The sequence below is a fragment of the Heloderma suspectum genome, chromosome 13, assembly GCF_057233095.1.
Source record: "Heloderma suspectum isolate Gila_16-S chromosome 13, 16-S_ref, whole genome shotgun sequence".
Classification (NCBI taxonomy): Eukaryota; Metazoa; Chordata; class Lepidosauria; order Squamata; family Helodermatidae; genus Heloderma; species Heloderma suspectum.
In genome coordinates, this window is record NC_139470.1 from 10,206,358 (window position 1) to 10,228,464 (window position 22,107).

The 22,107-nt window shown below is 42.9% G+C and overlaps 1 protein-coding gene across 8 annotated transcripts in view; it reads left to right on the forward strand.

Moving 5' to 3' along the window:
• Nucleotides 1-234: 234 nt before the first annotated feature.
• The window catches only part of PIWIL1 (piwi like RNA-mediated gene silencing 1), a 30,706-nt gene continuing 8,833 nt past the window's right edge, over nucleotides 235-22,107 (forward strand). For 3 of the 8 annotated variants that reach the window (XR_014785763.1, XM_084820018.1, XM_084820022.1), the window contains exons 1-17: nucleotides 677-748; nucleotides 4,348-4,447; nucleotides 5,827-5,947; nucleotides 6,617-6,742; nucleotides 7,794-8,008; nucleotides 8,462-8,583; nucleotides 9,533-9,613; nucleotides 11,160-11,357; nucleotides 14,195-14,306; nucleotides 15,762-15,885; nucleotides 16,101-16,218; nucleotides 16,369-16,483; nucleotides 16,844-17,031; nucleotides 17,380-17,452; nucleotides 18,251-18,451; nucleotides 20,244-20,347; nucleotides 20,572-20,642. Coding sequence is in view for 6 of the 8 variants with exons in the window: in XM_084820018.1 (XP_084676144.1) it covers nucleotides 4,367-4,447; nucleotides 5,827-5,947; nucleotides 6,617-6,742; nucleotides 7,794-8,008; nucleotides 8,462-8,583; nucleotides 9,533-9,613; nucleotides 11,160-11,357; nucleotides 14,195-14,306; nucleotides 15,762-15,885; nucleotides 16,101-16,218; nucleotides 16,369-16,483; nucleotides 16,844-17,031; nucleotides 17,380-17,452; nucleotides 18,251-18,451; nucleotides 20,244-20,347; nucleotides 20,572-20,642 (2,050 nt within the window). In the remaining 2 variants the exon portion in view is untranslated. Of the gene's footprint in view, nucleotides 399-676; nucleotides 749-847; nucleotides 1,005-2,666; nucleotides 2,749-4,347; nucleotides 4,448-5,826; nucleotides 5,948-6,616; nucleotides 6,743-7,793; nucleotides 8,009-8,461; nucleotides 8,584-9,532; nucleotides 9,614-11,159; nucleotides 11,358-14,194; nucleotides 14,307-15,761; nucleotides 15,886-16,100; nucleotides 16,219-16,368; nucleotides 16,484-16,843; nucleotides 17,032-17,379; nucleotides 17,453-18,250; nucleotides 18,452-20,243; nucleotides 20,348-20,571; nucleotides 20,643-22,023; nucleotides 22,085-22,107 lie in introns of those variants that run through there. The other 5 variants (XM_084820019.1, XM_084820023.1, XR_014785764.1 and 2 more) reach the window with 4 other exon arrangements.

Here is a 22,107-nt window from a genome sequence, read left to right on the forward strand (position 1 = left end):
TACTAATATACTGGGTGCTGCTACTATTTTAATTCAGCGGATTATACATTTCTGTACATAAAACAGGCGCTGCTAACAACGCGGGCTCTCATGAGAAAGCCTTCAATGGCTTCGGAAGCTTTCGGGACTCCTCGGCAACTTTCGGCTCCGTCGGCTACGCTCGTCCTCCTCCCTTCGGAAACGTTCGGCAAACTCTAGGACGAAAGCGGGGGGCGGGGCGGGGCGGCAAGAGGCGAGTCACGAGGGACGAGCGCCCAATCAGAGTCCGGCGCGCGCCTTTGCTTGGCGCAAAGCGGCACGAGCGTCGCTTCGGCCTGTCGTGTTCCTCCGAGAGAGAGAGAGAGAGAGAGAGAGAGAGAGCGCGCGAGCTAGGGCGAGCGCGGAGGGGGTATGGAGGGGTGCGAGAAAAAATAGTCCTAGTTTTTTTTTCCTTTAAAAAAAAAGAAAAAAATTGCTACGCGAAGCTAATACGAGAGAAACGTATTGGAGAAGCTGTGAAGAAAAAGAGGTTCCTTTGTAGAGGCAGCTGGCGGGAGCGGGTTCAGAGAGGCGGTCACGTGCCGCGCGGAACGATTCCCCGCGCCTCGTGAGGCGGCTCCCCAGAAAGCCGTTAGGGCGTAGCGCCGGACCTCTGTAGCGCGTGGGCCTATTTAAGGCGGGTGGGCGGGGCCGGCGCATGCTCCGGCGGAAGGAGGCGGCGAGGCCGGGCGAGGATCGGCGGTCGCGCCCGGCTTGGCGAGCCCCGCGGGTAGGGCGGAGCCGGCGGCAGGCGGAAGAGGGGGGCCCTGGCCCTGGCCCTGGCCCTGGCCCTGGCCCTGGCCCTGGCCCTGGCCCTGGCCCTGGCCCTGGCCCTGGCCCTGGCCCTGGCCCTGGCCCTGGCCGCTTCGAATTCGAAAGCATTGCTTCAGGCCCCTAGAGTGCTTCTGAGCACGTGCAGAGTGCCTGCCTCTGTGTTATTATTATTATTATTTTTGAAGTTGTTTGTAGGGCCTGTGTAGATTAAGGTCTCGCTACGCGATTTATTTATTTTTCCTTATGAAATTTTATTTTGTTTCGAAATAAGGGTAACAGAATTAAGGAAACAAATCTGAGAGATAGAAACACAAAGGGCAAAGTGTGTGTGTATATATGTATGTATAGCTAAACGTTTTGGCTTCTGCCCTCATCAATAGGTGTGCTGTACTAGGACCATATATATATATATAAAATCTCTCTCTCTCTCTCTGCATATATATATATACACACACACACACACGAGAAATGTATCTCTATATCTTATCTATAGATATAGATATATAAAATCCCTCTTACTTATCTAATATCTATATAATAGATAATCTGTCTCTATATATGTAAAAAGCATCTGTATATGTTTATACCGTTAGATATAGATATATAGAATACATGCCTTACCAACCTATATCTCTCTATACAATACATATATTCTCGCTCGCTCTCTAGAAAACCTATTTATATCAGTCTATAAATATAGCTATAGATATAGAAAATCCCTGTCTTACCTGTCTATATATCTATATAATAGATAATCTGTCTGTTTCTGTATATGTAAGAAGCATAACTGTGTATGTTTATACCTGTAGATATATCAGATATATACCTTACCAACCTATAATATCGCTATATAATGCATATATTCTCTCTTTCTCATATCAATCTATAGATGTAGCTATGGATATAAAAAATACCTGTCTTACCTATCTATATAATACATATATCTCTGTTTCTATATATGTGGAAGAAACATATAGATATATATAGCTATAGATATATAAAATACATACCTTACGAACCTATAATACCTCTCTATATATTATGGAATCTATAATATGTAATTGTGGGAATGTTTGCGTTGTGTATTTGAAGCTCTGGTGCATTTTTTTATGTTTATGCTTGGGCGGGGTGTGTGTGCTTGATTTATTTTTAACCTGTGCTGTATTATGGAGGTCACAAGTCTTCCCTCTCTCTTCCCCCGCCCCTTGTAAGCTGCTTTGGAAAGCCTTATTTTTAAAAATGGGCTACAGTATAAATAAGTAAGATAAAATGAAAAATCAAAGTATGTATACTACATATAGATAGATATATTAGTGACCATATTACATGCCGGTGTGTATGTGTGAGATGTATAATGTAGGTATGGTTAATTATACAGCACAAACTTATGCGTAGTTACGCAAATTGAGTTCATTGGGACTTATTCCCATGTAAATATGTATAGGATTGCAGCTGTAGCGTTCCAGAATTCATATTAGGATAGTATCTATATTGGGCCAACTAATATTGTGTATGTGTCTAGTACTGAAAGTACTGTATATTTCTGTAATGTAGTTTATTTAATAGATTTGCGTCCTGCTTTCCTATGGGACCATATTCAAAGCAAATAACTACAGTATTTATGCTCTGGCCCTAGTCTCTGAATTCAAGACAGCTTACAGCAATTTCATTAGTAACTACCAGTGTCCCCAAAAGACTCATAAATGCTAAGCTTGGATGGCTTGAGAAAACAAAACAGGACAGTCCAGCAATAATCACCTCTATCCATTCCCTAACTTTTGTTGCTGCTGCTTATTCCAAAGAAGGATATCTTCTGATGTTGATACACTATTTTATTTATTACATTTATATCCTGCCTTTTCTCCTCTTGCAAGGAACCCAAGATGGTGTATGTGGTTCTCCTTTCCACATTATACCTGTATTGTATGTGTATTATAAATATATAATTAGACGAAGGTGAGCAAATAACACTGGACCTGTGGAAGGTGGGGCGGGGGGGGGGGAACTCCTGAAAAAAGCAGGGTACAAAAGAGGGTGGTTAAACAAGGGGAGAAAAATAAGGTGTGGAGAAGGTGGGAGGAATGGACCAAGAAACCAGCCTATGACCACAATTGTGCAGTAAGCTGTATGTTCACTTTGGGACCAGTGGTGTGTGTTTCTCCCAGTGGTTCTAGGTAGCAATTCCTGTGTGAGTTTTTCAGGGGATGGGGGCTTGGAGGTGTTTGTAGGGTTAGGCCACACCGGTGGGTGGATGGGGGAATATGACTGCCCATTACTATTTCGATTGAGGCTTTAAGAGTGCAATCCTATGCAGGTTTAGACAGAGAAAAGGCCTACAACTCCCAGTATTCCCCAGCCAGCTTGACTGATTGGGGCATGCTGGGAGTTACAGGACTTCTTTTTCTGTCCAAACATGCATGGGATTGTGCCCTAACCTGTGTAAAACCAGGGTTGTAATCCTTTGTGTCAAGGCCAGTGGTAACTCCAAACCTCTTGCTTGGCTTGTTCAGAGTGAGCCTGACCCTATTCATTTCTACTCAGTAGGGTTAATTCCTAAATAGCTATAGCCTTAAGATGCAATTTTATATGCCCCGTAAGATGCAAAAGGACTTCCAACTACATACGCCTAGATTTGACTATTACAGCAAAAAAAAATTCCCGTGAATTTTACTTGAAGGTGTTTTTTAAACAGCCTGCACTTTCTCTGCAGATTTTTATGAAGGGTGATTAGCTTCTTTAAAGTAAGGTTAGTAATAGAAGTCAGTATGTGCTAGGATATTCCTAGGGCACAAACACGTACCTGTACGTTATTTCTCCTCATGGGATTAAAACCCACGAGGTGTGTCTGGGAAAACAGCTATAGGGAAATGGTTAAACAGCCCCTCCTTCCGTTCCTCCACCGTCACCCACAGCCTCAAAGGCTATGTTCTGTTTTGTGTGATTTTAAAGTTAGAGAAAAGAAAAATGGGTCTGCATATAACAGCCATGCAACCATAATAATCCTGGCATAATGGTTCATGAGGAGAGAGCTGGTGCTCACTTGCCTGTTCACTCCCATTTGGCTCTTCCCACCAGCAGGAGCGGCTAAATCAGGAATGCAAAGCGTACCATATCTACTGAACTGGGGTCCTGGTTTGTCTGGCTTACCAACAAGCCAAGAATCACAAATGAGAACAACCTGAGTTTTGCAATTCTGAGGGGCACAACACGCTAGGAGCCCCGTTTCAGGCAGCAAGGTATAACCTTTGAATTCCTGGATAGTTCAGCTGCTCTTGCTGGTAGGAAGGGAGGCAGGTGAGAGCAATTGTACAGCTTGTGAACAGAAAGGTAAGATTCTCAAGTCTGCCTTATCATTCCATGGGAACGTGGGCAATGTCTGGTTTGGCCTTAACCTTCAATGTATATACATATTTTTGCATTTTCTGGAAGTACTCTGAGATATCCCTTGCACTGCCATCCAATGGTTTGATTAAAGCCGATGTGATGTGGTTTTAATTTATTGAATACTGTATTTTGGTGGATAATTCTTTCGTGTGTTTTGTCTCATAATTACAGCTTGTTCTCTTGAGAGACAATGTCTGGTAGAGCCAGAGCCAGAGCGAGGGGAAGGGCCCGTGGCCAAGACACTACTACACCCACTGTGGGAGCAGCAACTGTAAGTGTTAAAAGCTTTAGATTTTGAAGTGGAGGTAGCGATTCATGTGCATTTTTATTTATTTTATTTAGTATTTTTATATTCTGTTGCTTAGTCTTCCTTTAAAACTTTTCCACGCATTTCCTTGACTGTTTAATAAAAAATTGCACACAGAAAAATAATTACATTAAAGCTTTGTGTAATAGAGAATTTGTGTAATAAGGAATTTGCTCATGAGTGTTGTGCCGAAGATACAACGTAGTGAAGTGTTTTTATTTTTCACTTCCAGGCTTTGATATGCATGTTGAACTACAGTTTTCAGGATTCAAGTGACGATAGCTTAAGAAAGAACATATAAAATTTTAGTTGAATAGCATTGCTTCCCCTTTTACTTTCGACATCAAAGTCTTCAGTTCTGTATCCTTCCAATCATAAACAGACTGCAGTCCTGTGCATGTATGTTTGGGAGTAAGCATTATTGAACTACGTAAATATACATGGGAGTGGGCTGCAAGTATCATTGTCTACTTTACCAAGTCTCATTTGAGATACAGTGCTTAACCATGGCGTTGGGATGATTAAAATGTAACACCAAATCACGGCTTGGCGCTACATGAACTGGTGTTTTCAAACCATGGTATCAGCTTGCGGTTTGCCAGATAATCACAAAGCTTCACTTGTCAGTTCAGATCTCACACTAAACCATACCTCAACTTCCCTAGGCTTGGCATGATGTCTGGATTCAGCCATTATTGACTGTCCTCAATTCATATTTGGTTGAGTTTATTTATATCTCGCTCCATCCCACTAAATACCTTCTCAAGTATTAGTGAAATTATTCTATTTCTCCAATGGGAATCTGTCTGAAAATTCCATAATTTCTGATTCTGAACTTGGAGCTTTAAGGACTTTGGAAAAGGGAAGGATGGAAGAACTGAAACAAGATTTCAACTTTTGTTTCTTGAGAGGTGTGTGTTCAAACATCACTTTTTCACTTGATGCTTCAGGTTAGAAGCAAAAGGAGTTGGGAATCTTTGTTCTTGAGCTTTTCCATCATGTTGTAAGAGTATATGCTTTGTAGAGCATATATTAGGCTCTGCAACATCTTAAAAATATTTTCCAACATCAAGTCCAAAGTGCGTTGCTTAAAAAATCTAGTCAGTAGCGGTGATATCGTCATTGACGTTACTATATTTGAATCTTGGGTTCAAAACTTGCTTCTGCATGAATTGGCTTTAATGCTTTAAGTCACTGCTTTAAAAAAGTACTTATCATTCAGAAATAAATTACATCCTAAGAACTTTTTTCCTGTTTTCCATATATAATTTTTTGGCCTAAATTTTCTAAACTTCCCCCGAGTCCCAGGTCTTCAGATTTCTAATTTTGATTACATCTTCTAGGTTCAGTTACCTGACTATGGACAAACTAGACCCCAGAAACCTCAGGCTGAGCCACCAGCAGAAGGAGAGCTGGTTGGACGTGGGCGGCAAAGAAAAGGGCCTGTAGCACCAAGATCACAGGGTAAGACAGTGCAGCAGAGCAGCACTACTCTAAGAGGCCCATTTACCTGAACTCTTTCTCAAATCATTACGGCTAAGCCACTGTTTGAAACATTTGAAGCAAATGCAGATCCAGTTCAAGGTACTAGCTTTTAGCTTTCACTGACAAAGGAGAAACATTTCTTGACAAACTAACTGCTGTCATATTGCATGTTATATTTGCTGCCATCATATGGGAGGGAAAGTTCAGTTTTAAGTCCTTATGTAATTCTGAAGTAGAATGTCTTATTAATGTATTTTGCAATCTTAATATAATTCAGAGAATTAAATTCTTCCCTGACACTCCATATTTTGTAAACATTCATTTGCCTACAGTACTTGTACAGCTTTAGTGCAGTGTCAGCATTGTGTCCTTTATAGAGCTGGTGATCTTCCCATTTATCATTCTGTCCTAAGCACTCATTTGCTGTAAGACTTGTCCTTTTGCTTCAAGGAGCAATAGAAATGGTGTTAGTACTGTAGTATACCTCACACTGAGACTACTTCAGCTCTTTGGGTTGCCAAAAAGTGAGAGCTCTGATAAGCTGACCAGCATTTCTTGTTTCCGTTCAGGGATGGTAACCTGCTCATTTTGTCTTGATCTCAGATGATCAGTCAATACACGTCATAACTATGTCTTCTCAAATTTCAGAACTTCAGATCTCAGCAGGCTTTCAAGAAATGACGCTGGGGGAGAGAGGTGGCCGCCGGAGGGACTACCATGACCTTGGTGTAAACACTCGTCAGTCAATGGAACATGTTAAAGAATCCAAAACGGGTATGTAATTTTTCTTAAGCTTATTTTGAATGTATTTAGTTAACAAGTGAGAATATTGTATCCATTTCTAATTTAGCATCTGCCCTGCCTAATTACCAAGCCACACTTCAGATTCCCAAGATGGCAGTGAGGACCACGCTAAATGGAGGGCAAAGGGGGGCAGAGGAAAGGAGAGCCAAGGTTCACCATCCCTGTCTTATATTCTCATGGAGCTCTTAAAGTGTCTTAGTCTGTTTGGTGTGAGGAGGCATCCAGCAATGGGTTAATTCCTACTGCTGCCCAGGAAGGCGGGGATCATGTGACTTAGTTCTGGTCACCAGGCTTGGTGCTGCTAGATTGCTGTCCAGTTCTTACCCTGCCTTGCCCAGGAACCTGCTATTCAACTCAGGTTTCACTCTTTCTTAGCTTCTTTTATGCACTTAACCTTCTCCTAATTCTGATCTTTTCTCAAAATGTTAAACTGCTGTGTACTCCCTAGTTGTTGTTTTTTTAAGTTTTTTAAGTTTTCTCTTTATTGTCTCTTCTCTCTTTCTCTAATCTTGGCTCTGATGGGAAAACTGAACAAGCTTACAAACATCAAAAGCTGATCTTCAAAGAAAGCCCCAGGTCCACATTCTGAAAAATGCAAACCACTCCAGCCTCTAAAGGGAATTCTGTGAACAGAATCCCCTCTCTCCTCTTTATGTACTCCAGCTTGAGCCAGGCCTAATCAGGGAGGTGATGCCTCTCTCTGTTTTCCCTTCCTTATGGACTCCAGTTATGCTTGGTCTCAGGCTCAACCACAGGAAGGAATGGGGAGGAGTCTAGCAATACCAAACAATATCAGAAATTTAGGTCACATGATCCCTGACCTCCTGGGCAGTTAAGGGAATTAACCCACTGTTGTATGCCTCTGTCATACCAAACCAGAAGGAACCTCCATGGAAAGTTCCAACAATCTGTTCCATGAGTAATTCTAGCTTATATGAATGCCTATATACAGCTGGTTGCAAAGCTGTTGAAATGCTATCTGTTAAGAGACAGTTGATAGCAGTTGGATGTGTTTCTGCAGGTGTTTCAGGTACTTTAATAAGGTTAAGCACAAATCATTTTCGGCTGACTTCTCGTCCACAATGGGCCTTGTATCAGTATCACATTGACTACAATCCACAAATGGAAGCCCGGCGTCTTCGCTCAGCTTTGCTGTTTCAGCATGAGGACCTAATTGGAAGGACACATGCATTTGATGGGACCATTTTGTTTTTACCAAAGAAACTGGAGAACAAGGTAGTGTTCCCCCAAGGGTTTAGAATCTAATCCTGCTGACGCTGTCTGACGCAAAAAGAGTTGCTACATAGTGATACTTTGAATAGTTCAGAAAGCTCTGCACTGTGTGTGTGTGTGTGTGTGTGTGTGTGTGCGCATGTGCGTGTGTGAGAGAGAGACAGAGTGTTCAAAGTTTTAGAAGTAAAATCTTAATAGTAGGTGCTGTGTGTTTCCTGGACCCTTTAGGGTGGGAATTGGCAACAGACTTGTAGCTAGAGATGGGTAGGTAGTTTGTCTCTGAGTGTCTCATCACTTTAAGGGATCAGGGCTGTTAAGGAAGCCTTCTCCAACTTAAAAGAACTCCAGATGTGTTGGACTACAACGCCTATAAAGGATGCTTTAAAATTGTTCAGCTAGTCAAATCTTGTGGGACTTAAATCACACTTCAGATGTAACTGCCATTAATTTTCATAGGTCACTGAAGTGTTCAGTCGGACCCGGCAGGGGGAGACTGTGAAGATTACTGTCACCCTAACCAATGAACTGCCATCTACTTCACCTACATGCTTACAGTTCTACAACATTATTTTTAGAAGGTTGGCTTTTGAGATTTATTTATTGATTGTTAGGTGGGACAGCAGCATGTTAAAGTTAACGTTTATCTGTTCTTTGTGGCTGAGTCTTACAATTTGCGTTTCTTTATGCACCGAGACCCTGCTAGATTTATTGCTCTGAAATCTTTTAGGTTCCAGCAGTTGCTTCTCCGCCTCCTCAGGCAGTACCATACTAAATCCTCCTCCTCCCCCCATCTGTTGGGAGGAGCCCCTTCTCCCCCGGTTCTCATCCTTCCTGCTTCATAGCTGTAGGGGTTTTGTGGAACTCCTGCTCAGTCAGTGCTAGTTTATCTTTGAGAGGACCATCACCACACACACTGCGGATAACCCATCACCATGTTCCAGCCGCATGCTAATGCGTAAGATGCCAAAGGCAATAGAGAGTTCTGTTGAGAATATCCCGGTGCTGGGATGAAGTGATGGAGGGGTAAAGCAAGTCTTCGTCCATAGTGTGTGTGGTGGTGGTGGTCTTTATTCAGCACAATCAACTGGAAAAATACTCTGGAGCTATATCTGAATTGCTTAGGTGGTTCTTGAGGTTCTCAGTTTGATATGTGGAGGCATCCAATAATGTGCTAACTTCCCCATTGCCTAGGAAGTTAGGGATCATGACAGTACGTATGGTCTTGGAACACTCTCCATGTACTGTGGTGTGTTTCCCTAGACCAGCCTTCCCCAGCCTGGCACCCTCCAGATGTGTTGGACTGCAACTCCTATAATTCCCAGCTATCATGGCCACACCAGCTGGGGGTTATGGGAGTTGCAGTCCAACAAGTTGGGGAAAGCTGCTCTACACAGACAAGTGGAGAGCTGTAGTGGAAAAGCCTTAGCCAAGCCGTGGCATAGTCAATTTCTCATCTGCTATGCTCTGGATTGTTGCACTGTGTAATGACTCTCCAGAAGAAGAAAAAGCATTTTTTTCTTTTTTCAGATTGTTGAAAATAATGAACTTGCAGCAAATTGGACGAAATTATTATAATCCAAGTGACCCAATCAATATTCCTAAACACAGGTAATGAAGTGAGGCTTAAACCTTTCTGTGTGCCATGTGTTTCCATCTACGCATCCCAAGGAGGCTGTGGAAATCTTGAACCAGTGTCTGGGGGCTGTTTTGGCAGTGGATGAGGGTGAATGTGCTGAGACTTAATCCAGACAAGATGGAGGCACTGTGGTTTGGGAAACAAACTACTCTGGATGGAGGTTTACAACTGGTCTTAGATCGGGATCCACGCCCCCTGAATGGCTAAGTGCATAGCCTGGGAGTTGCCCTGGACTTTTCACTAACGGGGGAAGCTCAGATGACTGTGGTGACCAGGAACGCGTTTTACTAGCTCAAGCTGGTACACTAACTGGCCCTTATCTGGAGAGAACTGACCATGCCTGTTATCTGTGCACTAGTGACATCCAGGCTGGACTACTTTAATGCACGATATGTGGGGTTGCTTCTGAAGACCGTCCAGAAACTTCAGCAAATGCAGGATGCAGCTACCCGAATGTTGATGGGGGCAAGTTGGTCAGTTCATATAATGCTGATACTGTTTCAGCTGCACTGGTTACCACTGTGTTTCCAAGTCCAGTTTAAAGTGCTGGTTTTGACCTTTAAATCCTTAAAACAGTTTGGGGCCAAATTGAAGGACCGCCTTCACCCATACCAGCCTGCCTGCACTTTAAGATCAGCCGGGCTGCCTACCTTTTGTCTAGATCCTGTCCTGAAGAGGTGCGCAGGACAGCAAATCGGTCCTCCCATTGCACTTTCACTAAGCAGTACAGGCTTGATGGTTTTGATTCTGCTGAGGCAGGCTTTGTCCGCAGAGCGCTTTAATATATAATTAAGCCACAAGTCCAGACCCTGCTCTCCCCCCCCGCCCCAATATGTGTGGAGCACTGCTTTGTTGTCCCCCAGTGCCTGGACCACTGCATGACACCAAGTGGAGGGAATGCAACCCTTTTCCTTACCTGTGAATTCTCTCGCTAATGGTTTGCCAGGCAGTGGTCCTGTAGGGGGACTGGTCTTGATCTATTGTCAGGGTCTAGGAGGTGCCTCCCAAGCCCTTCAATTTAAGTCTTCTTCAATTTAAGAAGTTCATGCTGTGCATAGTGGAGAGCATGCCAGTGTGTGAGGAACTGCTGTGTGAAGAAAGTACTAGAAGAATTCACTAGTAAGACAAATTCTTTGTTTTGGGACCGTCTCCTTAAGCCTGTTTAGAAAATTCTGGAAATACTGTACACAGCTGTGTTCATTGGAAGCAAGCTTTTGTGTCTTGAGGGCTGATTATGATGACTGACACATTTTAATCTCTTAAGATTTGGGATTCCAAAAGCAAGCCAACTTTGGTTTATGACCTTAGATAACTAACTTGGAAAGATAAAGGGGAGAAAATAAAAATTGTGTGTATTTGTTATAAAAGAGAATAGTTAGCCTAAAATGCCTTTCTCTTCTGTTACTTTGTGCTTGAGTTGCAGATGCTGAATGGCATGTTTGTAACCTCAAATGAATATTGAGTGGCAATTTGTGATAGGTGACATTGGTTTGAATTTCTGTTGTCTTTCTTTGGCAGGCTGATGATTTGGCCAGGCTTTACAACTTCCATTCTGCAGTATGAAACAAGCATCATGCTTTGCACAGATGTGAGCCACAAAGTTCTCAGGAGTGAAACTGTTCTGGATTTTATGTACTCGGTGTATGAACAAATGGGAGAACAGAGGTTCAGGGAAATATGTGCTAAAGAACTGGTTGGACTGATCGTTCTTACAAGGCAAGATCTTTTGATGATTATTTTAATCTTACTGAAGGTGGTTGAACCCATGTTTGCAGCACCTGTCACTGTCTAGACTGTGGGCAGATAGTTGGTAGTTGATAAATAGGGCTCCTTCATTTTGGGATGACACTCAGTTTTGTAACATGCGGGACTCGGAACAAAATGTTGGTGCGGGGTGCTCTCTGTTCAGGATTCCAACCACTCCATTCTCACTCCCCCCTCCCCCGAAGTTTTCCAACCCCCATCCCCAAACAGTCAGCATGCTCAATTCTCATGGGACCATTTTGTACTTTTGCAAACCTGTTGATTCCTCCCTCTTGTGTGAGGATAGTGCTGTTCTGGCCATGTAAAATTCTCATTTAGAGAATGAGTTGGCTGTTAGTATATGATACTATACCATTAAACATAGTAGTATATATGATAGGCGCAGGATTCCTCTATCCTGGAAAGATGCCCAGTTTTTTATGGTATTACATATTTGAAAGCAGTGATGGCAAAACAGGATTACCTGCTTTGAAGGGTTTTTTTTAAAGCACAGTACTGATCCAGATCTCAAAGAATACTCTTGAGGAAATAAGAAATTACCTGAAATATGGTCTTGTACTCCAAAGGCCTTCTAGTAAGGCCTGATGTAAGCATGCTGTATCATGAATAGAAGGCACGAAGCCCACTGCATGAAAAATAGGGATGGCGGAGAATTTCTCCCCGAAACTTCGGGGGGCCGAGCGCCAACGTGTTCAGCCCCCCGAACAAGTTTCAGGGAGAAATTCTCCCCCCCCCGCACCCCCCCCCCCCGGGACGGGACTTACCTTTGCTGAATGTCCCTCCCAGCGGTGGGTCCGGCCGGCGGGTGTTCGTCCGGGGTGGGAGCGGCAGCCGGTCTTTTGACCGGCTGCCGCCGCCGCCATTGCAATCAAAGAAAAAAAAAACACGCCCCTGTGATAGGCTACGTGACGATTAACATAGCCTATCACGGCTAGATTTGCAAAGTCAGCCGTGATAGGCTACGTAAATCGTCACATAGCCTATCACGGGTGACTTAAAAAAAAAAAAAAAAGCGCATACGGATAATGGCGGCCCCCATAGGGAGCCGCCATTCCCGTTCCTGATTTGGTCGCTGTAGTCTACGTAAAGATTTACGTAGACTACGGCGAAAATAAGGGCAACGCTATTTGATCTGACTTTGCAGATCTAGCCGTGATAGGCTACGTTAATCGTCACGTAGCCTATCACGGGGGCGTTTAAAAAAAAACCAAAAACTTTTGAGTGCGAGGCGAGGCGCCTCCTCCCTGGCCTGAATTTCGGCTGGGCGAGGCGGGAAGCCTCCCCCCCCCAAGCCTGAACTTCGCGGCGGGAGCAGCGAAGCGCCTCCCCCCCACCGCGAACAAGCTTCAAGGACAGGTAAGTGACTTTCGTCCATCCCTAATGAAAAACACTGGTTTCAAATAACTTAATTTGTGGAACTCCAAGTGGCCACATGGGATTCCTAGGTAGTCTCCCCCCCAAGCACTGGCTAGACCCAGACCTGCTAAGCTTCAGCACGGTGGCTGCCTCACATGCCTTCAGACCATGCCCTAGTTAATAATCTAAAGGATAAATATATATCACTGTTCCTGGGCACATTGTTAAACTAGAGATGGGATGCTGGCTTGAAATGCTGTTTCTAACATTACTTATATCATTCCCTAGCCTAGCTCAGGGTAATTCTCAATTGGTGGTGGAGAACATCCACAGTGGGTTATCTCCTCCCACTCAGTCTAGAGACTTGGGTTTTGTAAATTAAGCAAGATTTGTTCCTTTCATGTGATGCTCTCCCCCTCCCAGTTCCACTCCTGCCTACTCAGAATATTTTTTTTTTCAGAGCGCCATATCTTTTTAGTTAGTGTTTCTAGCTGGAGTTAACGTTCTGACTAGAGTGGTGAACAGAGGTCCTCTTGAAATTCTCCACCCTATTTGTGATCAGAAGGGCAGGGGGGGACACAATTTCACTGAATTTTTCCAGGGGAAGGAGAAATTCGCAGTTTCTCAGAAGTGGAGCTGAACATCAGCAGTGGTTCTAGCGCAGCTTTCTTTTTTGCTCAGGGTTTTTCTTTTTTGTGCTGCCACTGCAAGTGGCAACATCAGCAGATGTGTGGGCAGCCTGGTCACTGTTTTACATCCTTCACCGTGCCCCATACCTAGTGTCATTCAAGGGCATAGTGTGTGTGTGGGGGGGGAGCGCCACCACAAAAATTTGGTAGCGGCCAAGAGGGCACTTTGTGCTTTTTCTTTCAATTCTGCATCTCTCGATTGCTTTGCAGCCTTCCAGGCTGCCGGCACTTCCTGATCAAAAAAAAGCCCTATGGGAGGAATTACCTCATGATGTCCTCCCCTGGGCTTCAGTTGTAGTGTGGGAAGCTGAGCAGGGGATTGCATAGTGAAAGACAGCATACTCGCACACACTCCTTGACCACCTCATAAGTAAGGTAAGCATAAGAACACTGAACCCAAGCCATGAGAACTTCTTTGAATTTCTTTTCAAAAGCCATTTCTCTTCTATAAAACTTAATGAGAATGGTCAAAAAAGAGAATTTTCAGCACAGCACTAGTTCTGACCATCTTTTTCTTTAAAAACACACTAAAATTGGTTGGGGGAGGCTTTGGTTCAAGCCAAGTGAGGGACTCTGAAACCAGTGCTTTGTCTCCTGCCCATATGGCACTGAAGGCACTTTCCTTGTGACATAGAATCATTTTGTATCGTTTCCAGCCTTTTTCCAGAAATGGTTAAGTTGAAATAAAATCAGGCATTGTTAAAAAGGAAGCAAGATTAACAGAACTTTTCAAAACTTGGCCAGGTATAACAACAAAACATACCGGGTTGATGATATTGATTGGGATTCCAATCCCCAAGATGTCTTCAAGAAAGCAGATGGATCTGAAATCAGTTTTGTGGATTACTACAAAATGGTACGAAATGGTAACAAAGTGTGTGTTGAAATTTATTTCTTTTAGGTTTATTAAGCAGGTTAAGGGACTTGGAAATATACTATATTAGTATATTATATTAGGGGTTTCCCTATGTGCCTTTTAAATACAGCGAATTAGGATTGTCTACACAATACCCACTGTAGGCAAATACTTGTGACCTCAGTGACATCACTATTTCTATAAGAATGCATAAATTAAAGCTAAAAGGGATGCATGTCTCTGTATTCTCTGAGCTGGAGAACCCTGAAAGATCTTAATCATAACACTGTGGCAAAAAGTGAATACCTAGCCCTCAAATTTGTAGAACTTAATAAAATATCGGAGCAGTGTCTGTTGCTAAACCAGAAACCAAGGAGTATTGGATGAGTACAAAGTTGCCAAAAGCATTGGACTGCTACCAAAAATGGCAGTCCTGTGTTGAGATTCTGTCATCCTCTGGAATGTTCCAACTTCCCGTTTGTCCTGGTGTTAATATGCTGAGTGTTCCCTTGCTCCACATCATGGACTGCTTCTGCCATGGGTACTCAGCATGATGTTAGGACATGAAGTAAGCTGAACTGCATCCTAGGATGTTTTTCCATGGACACCAATTTGGTCCTTCTCAATACATACACAAATGATGTATTTTGGGTAATTATAAGACCAGTGAATATGCTGAATGTGTATAGTATGTAGGGATGTACGTAAGTATTTACGTAGCCTATCACGGCAAAGACCAGGATGCAAATGGCGGCCACAGCAGCCGGTCGAAAGACCAGCTGCTGGAGCCGCTGCTGCCGTCTGGAACAGCCACCCCAGGTAAGCCTCGTCCCGGGGAGAATCCGCGGGGGGTGGCAGGCCATTCCGCCACAGATTTCAGGGGGCCGAATGCCAGTGCATTCAGCCTCACTGAAATCCATGGCGGAATTCTCCGCCATCCCTAATGGTATGATGGCAGAATTATTTTTAGTGACTGAAGATTTGGGAGATTATTGCCATAGAACTGTACAGCTGTTCAGTTTTTATGTGGACTTGATATTCCACTGTATCTCAAAGGCATTAAAACCAAACAGTGCTGGCTATGGAATTTTGGACCTTTTCCAATAATCCTCTTCCACTTGATTTTTGCAAAGGATGCACAGCTGCAAAAGTGCTGCAAGGGAATGGGATGGGTGGGGAAAAACCTTGACTGACTGGTTCTATCCTCAGTTTAAAAAGGAACCTTTTAAATAAGTTTATCTTCTCTTCCAATAATGTGGGTCTTACGGCAAGCCACCAGGTGTGCCACAGCAATATGCCTTGTGCTCAAAATGCAGCATCCCTTAGAATTAGAAACCTTCTTGCATTTCTATATCATGAAGCTGCTTCTGACTTCATAGTCAAAAGTTTTGCAAAATGAATGTCTTCATATATGCTAAGTGGCCTACTCAAGGACATTCTATGCTTTTAATACAGCAATATAGCCAAGAAATCACTGACTTGAATCAACCAGTTTTGATCAGTCAGCCAAAGAGGAGAGGCCCAGGAGGTGTCATGGCAGGACCAGCAATACTTATTCCTGAGCTCTGCTACCTTACAGGTATAGTACATTCAAAAGGCTTTCGTGTTTATCCTGCGCTATTGTGTGTTTAGCAGTTGGATAATGGAATGGGATGGGGGTGGGGGACGAGCAGGGTGTGTATGTGCAAGAGATCAATTCTGTAAATTGTTCCCTGGGTCAGTGAAGAATAATATAGAATGACTTCCATTTGGCACCGTGCTTCCTTGGCATTAAAACACTTGTCATATCTCTAGGGCTTACTGATAAGATGCGAAGTGATTTCGGCGTAATGAAGGATTTATCAGTCCATACAAGACTTGCACCAGAGCAAAGAATGCGTGAAGTCGGAAGGCTCATTGATTACATTAACAAGTATGTTCCTGAAATTTTCCTGTGGGTAGGAGCTTTTCATTTTTAGTAATCAACTCAGTTGTAATAAGATGGCTAGTCAGAAGAATACTGTTCAACTCAAGCAACATCACTAACGACATTGTCTTGACTTTTGTTTATATAATTGAACAGAGATGATAATGTCCAGAAAGAACTTCGTGACTGGGGTTTAAGCTTTGAATCCAATTTGCTTTCCTTCTCAGGACGAGTTGTTCAGTCAGAAAAGATCCATCAAGGAGGAAAAGTGGTAGGCAAATTATAACTCACTTATGAACAGGTTGTTGTTGTCCAGTAAGGAAAGGCATTTGAAAAAGTTTGTGAGACTTGGTTTGTTTATTTATTTATTACATTTATATCCCGCCTTTTTTCCTCCTTAAGGAACCCAGGGCAGTGTACATAATCCCCCTCCTCCATTTTATCCTCACAACAACCCTGTGAGGTGGGTTGGGCCGAGAATCTGTGACTGGCCCAAAGTCACCTAGTGAGCTTCCGTGGCTGAGTGGAGACTAGAACCCAGATCTCCTGGCCCCCAGTTCAACACTCTAGCCACTACACCACACTGGCTCTATTTCCTTGCTAGGTGCTTACTTCAGAATCTTCTTTTCAGTTTGACTACAATCCGCAACTTGCAGACTGGTCTAAAGAAACCAGGGGAGCACCTCTCATTAGCATTAAGCCACTGGATAACTGGCTGTTAATATACGCACGCCGAAACTATGATGTTGCTAATATATTAGTTCAAAATCTCTTCAAAGTCACACCAGCAATGGGCATACAAATGAACAAAGCAATAATGTAAGTACTCCAGAGACCATGTTATGATCCAGGAATTATATGGGTTGTTTTTTTTCTGAAATTGTACCAGGCAGCTTAAATCAAGAAAATTTGTAAATGCATGGCAATTGACAAAATTCCCAATAAATACACTTCTTTAAAAGTATGGCTATGTTTAGGAGATTGCATTTGTGACACTGTCTGGAGCAGTCAATATTGTCTTATCTCAAAATGAAATACTTCTAGATGTCTCTGGGATTAATAGATAATGCAATGTTAAACTCAGACATTTATGCAACTATGATGTTCTTGAGTTTCTTAAATTGGAAGGAGGGATGAAAAAACAAACATGTGACCTTCCTTTTATAGGGTTGAGGTAGAGGACAGAACAGAAGCGTACTTGAGAATGTTGAAGCAAAAAGTCGCTTCAGATACACAGATGGTATGTATCAAACTACTTAGAAGTTGTAATTCAGAAACATGCTGCAGTGATCACAGCTTTTCTGATTCATGCTGGGAAAACTCAAATTTTGTTCCCTGGGTTAATTTATTTGAAAAGAAGATGCATAGAACATAATTGTGTTCTTTAAAATAAGAAAAATGCCTTGGAAGGTGAATAAAAGGTCTTTGGTACTTTGCTATTCAGAATGTGGGCTGGGAACCACCTGCCAGATCCTACCCTTGCAATACCACTCTCTCATGATTATTAGTATCAGGTCACTGGAGGTTTGAGTAGGTATAATTTTGTTTTGTTTGTTTTTTGTCCCCTAGGAGTTGACGTTCAGGACTTTTACAGAGTCCTGGCTCCTTAGCGTTGTTTTGAAAGTGGTTATACTTTTCTGATGCAGAAGCACAGAAACCATTAACAGTGTGGCGTTTCATAGAGTGTGGCCTTCAAAGCCTGGCATCTAAATTCCCCTTGATGAGTGTTAGCTTGAGTGTCTCTGACTGGGATGGGATCATAAGATGTACGGCTACCAAGGGTTCTCCTGCCCAGTCAACTGAACAGAGGCAGAGTAGTTCTCCATATCTAATTCCTTTAACTTTGCCCATGCTTCCTGTATTAGTGTGTCACAGATGGGGGTGCAAGCAAGCAAGATGTGCTGTGTCAAATGCACTTAAGGGGCCAAGGAACGTTAAATACAACAGAGGAAACTCAAGCTATAGGGGAGGCTAGATGGAGAGTCTGAAACGTTTCCAATAGTAATCATGATTTATTGAAGGTTTCTCCTTTTTCGAGGTTGTTTGCCTCCTGTCTAGCAACCGTAAAGACAAGTATGATGCAATCAAGAAGTACTTGTGTACCGACTGCCCCACTCCAAGCCAGTGTGTGCTTGCTCGCACGTTAAGCAAGCCCCAGACAGTAATGGCCATAGCCACAAAAATAGCGTTACAGATGAACTGTAAGATGGGTGGAGAGCTCTGGAGCGTTGAGATACCAGTAAGTAGTTCTTCCCCAAGTAAATTTTTCTTGTATATTCAGCTTGGTAGCAATTCCAACCACCCCACATAAATATTGAATGCAAATGAATATTGATTTATGGCACCTTATTCTTAGAGTTGCTTGGTTTGATATGAGAACAAAAGGGAATTAGAAAATGGAGGAGTAGCCAATATAACCAACATGGTTTGAATCGTTGTGCCGATTCAGTGTTTTGTCTTATTTATTTACAACATTTATATAACACTCCACACCTACACAGATTCCAGAGCTGTAGATAGATAAGATAAAAATACAATCCTGCATTAAAAATATTATTATAGAACAATACTGATTAAAAACCATGGCTGGTCAGTCGAGGAAGGCTTCCTGAAATAAAGATGTTTTCAGGAGGTGCTGGATATTACACATTAAGAGAAGTACCACATTTTTGTCTACTGACTGCATGACCCAGGGCTTCCTGAAGTTACTGGAAGGGAGGAGGTAGGAATAGGAAATCTCCGCTTAACCTTGTACCACCAGTCCCCCACTGCCTTATCCTTTACGTCCCCCTCCTTTACCACTGAAAATCATTAAAAGTGCAATTGTATGCATATGTAGACAGGAAAAAAAGTGGTAGAACTCCTAGCATTCCCCAGCCAGCTGTGCTGGCTAGGGGGAATCCTGGAAGTTGTAGGACTTTTTTGTGACTAATTATACATAGGATTGCACCGTTAATGATTTTCAGTGGTGTGGTCAGAGGGGGACATAAAGGATAAGGCGGGGGTGGGGATGCAAGGTTAAGTGGGGAAGTTGGGCACATGAATAGTGGGCACAAGCCCTGTGGGGATGTTCACCTTGCTCAGGTAAGAGTTACAAGCAGGGAACATGTATGTCCTGCCCCATCTACCCATCCCCATCTACCCATCCCCTCAGTCTTCAACCTTCCCATGTTGAGCATGGTGGTCTGAAAGGGGCTGCTGCTGATGTTTTCTTGAACATCAGTAGAAACTCCATCAGCTTGGGGAGGTGGGGCGGGGTCTTGCTTACATGGTCATGTCCCTTCCCCACTTCATGTGAGGAGGCTGAACACTTGCATAGGGCTACGGTCTGCTAGGGAGAGAGGAATTCAGTTATGAAAGCCACGGGGCACAATGAGTATGGAAAAGGTGAGCATACCAGAGCACATGATAACATCCAACAATTCTGGGCTACAAAAACGTTCAGTTCCTTGTTTGTTGTTTTAGACCGAGACTTAATGTTTTCATAACGATTTATTAATTTATTAGATTTATTGGTGGCCCATATGGCTGACTACCTGGCCATTCTAGGCGGTGTATAATACTAATAACATGAAATACAATGAATTTACATAATCAACTGAACAAAACAACATAACAGACCACTGCTTTAAAAACCCCTAACCCACCCCAAATGCCTTCCTGAACATCCAGGTTTTTAAAGCCCAGTAGAATTGGTTTTTATATAGTGAGTAAGGGTAATACTGATCTTACTAGACCTATAGCAAATTAATTCTTGGAATTAGGAACTGGTATGTAATACTTTCTGCTCACAGAGCGTGTTTTCTGGGCTCCGATGTCTTGAGCCCTGTTTCTGACCTTGGATCCCAGAAACTGAGCAATCTTATGTCCCCCCAGACACTGTTTAGGGGGCATAGGATTGCTGTCTTACTGATGTAATTGGGACATAACCTTTGAGTGCAATACCTAATTTTGTAAACATGTGGGGAACTTCTCTGCTATCTGTGTTTTAGCGTTTGTAGCTTACTCTTTATTTCTCTAATATATCCAAGTTGAAACAACTCATGATTGTGGGAATCGACTGTTACCATGACACTACTGCTGGCCGGCGGTCAATTGCAGGATTTGTTGCTAGCTTGAATCAGGGAATGACACGGTAAGATAATCTGACATTTTTAAAATCTATTTGCTTAAATTCTGTTTCTAAGCGTTTTTCTTCATGATACTGTTTATACGAGACCTCTTTTCTGTCACTTGCCTCAGTTAGTTGGTCTGTGTTACTATGCAGTTGCTGTCATAAAGACATCTGTCACTCTTATGTACAATGGCAGCAATGAGGGAAGTCTGTGCAGGCTGAAGTATTTTCCTTTCTCTCAATAGTTGGTATTCACGCTGTGTTCTTCAAGATCGTGGACAAGAACTTGTGGATGGACTCAAAGTGTGCTTGCAAGGTAAACTGGATATTTAATTTGCCAGCTTTGCTGTGTGGGATTTTTTCGCTTTAAATCTTGAGTTACAACTTATTTTGTTCAGTAACAAGGGCTGTCAGTGTTGGCAGTGAACCAGACATGTTATAGCAATGTAATGTATTTTGTATTAATTTGGAGGATTCTAGGGTGTAGTCGCTTCATTACTCCACTGGAAGAGTGACAATATCAGTGGCTGTTAGCATCTTTGGAGGATTGGCGCAAATGAAGTGTAGTATATGTCACAATTCAGCAGCGATTAAAGTGTTTGCTGAGAAATGTGCATAGTTACCTAGTATGCCTACCTGGTGTACACTTTAACCTAGGTTGTATATTGTAGGGCTCTGCACAGACCCCCCCCCCCACTTTGTTTTAGATGCCGCTTCAGACCTTTCAAAGCGGCCCCACCTTGCTTTGGGCTGATTCGGACCCCATCTGCTTCGACTTGGATCTGAATCCGAAGTGAAGATTAGGACATCCGAATCATTATTTTTTTATGTTTTCCCATTGACTTGCATGGGAAAACACAAACAGCCATAACCTTTTCGGTTTTCATGATACACCCATGAACACTGGGGAGCTCTCAGCCCCCATGGAGGGGTGTCCACCTGCCAAATCTCAGGTAGGGTCAGGCCCCCCCCCCCCAAATCAGCCAGAGCCAAATCGGGCCTGCCTTGAACGCCACAAAGTGGCTTCCATGTCGGATTGGGGGGTCCATGCAAAGCCCTATTTAACATTAATGAGCTCCTCCTGCCAGTGAGAGCAGTTAAACTCACCAGGCACCAAAAGTTTAGTATTGTGACCAGAACAGGATTCCTGGCTTGTTGCTCCAAAAAGACCTGGCCTGGATACAACCCTAAGCTTTTGCTGCCTGGTGAGTTCCTGGTTAGCTTAAATACTTCTGGTAGTGGGTGGAGCGACGTTGGAGCGATTTGGCAGCATGGACCAACAGGCTGCTTGTGAACACCATTCTCAGTAACTCTGGCTTATTGTTTCATGCAAACTTAAGTCTCTTATTTATTTGGGGCTGCTGGATCATGCTCAACTTAAAAACAAAAACAAAAAAAACCCCCACAGTTGGAACGCGTTAAGCATTTTAGATGAGAAGATGACGCTTATGGTGCTTTTTAATTGAGCAAATAGTTATACAATTGTTATACAATTTGTTACAAACGGCTGGTTTGTAACAAGTTTAGTTATAAAAGTTTTATTAAAGGAGAGAGTCATAATAGCAGTGTGTTCTCCGTAACCCTATTTTCCTACTAAAATCATCTGTTTTCTATGAGAAAATGGCTCATTGTGTGTTCCAAATACTGACTTCCACTTGCTGGTCCATGACTGTAATAAGATTGATGCTGACTTCCAGGCGAGTTCAATGTGTCTGTGGAAATGATTTGACCTTAATACACCATATTCAAAACACAAGAGTAAGTATGCTAGTAAGGCAAGA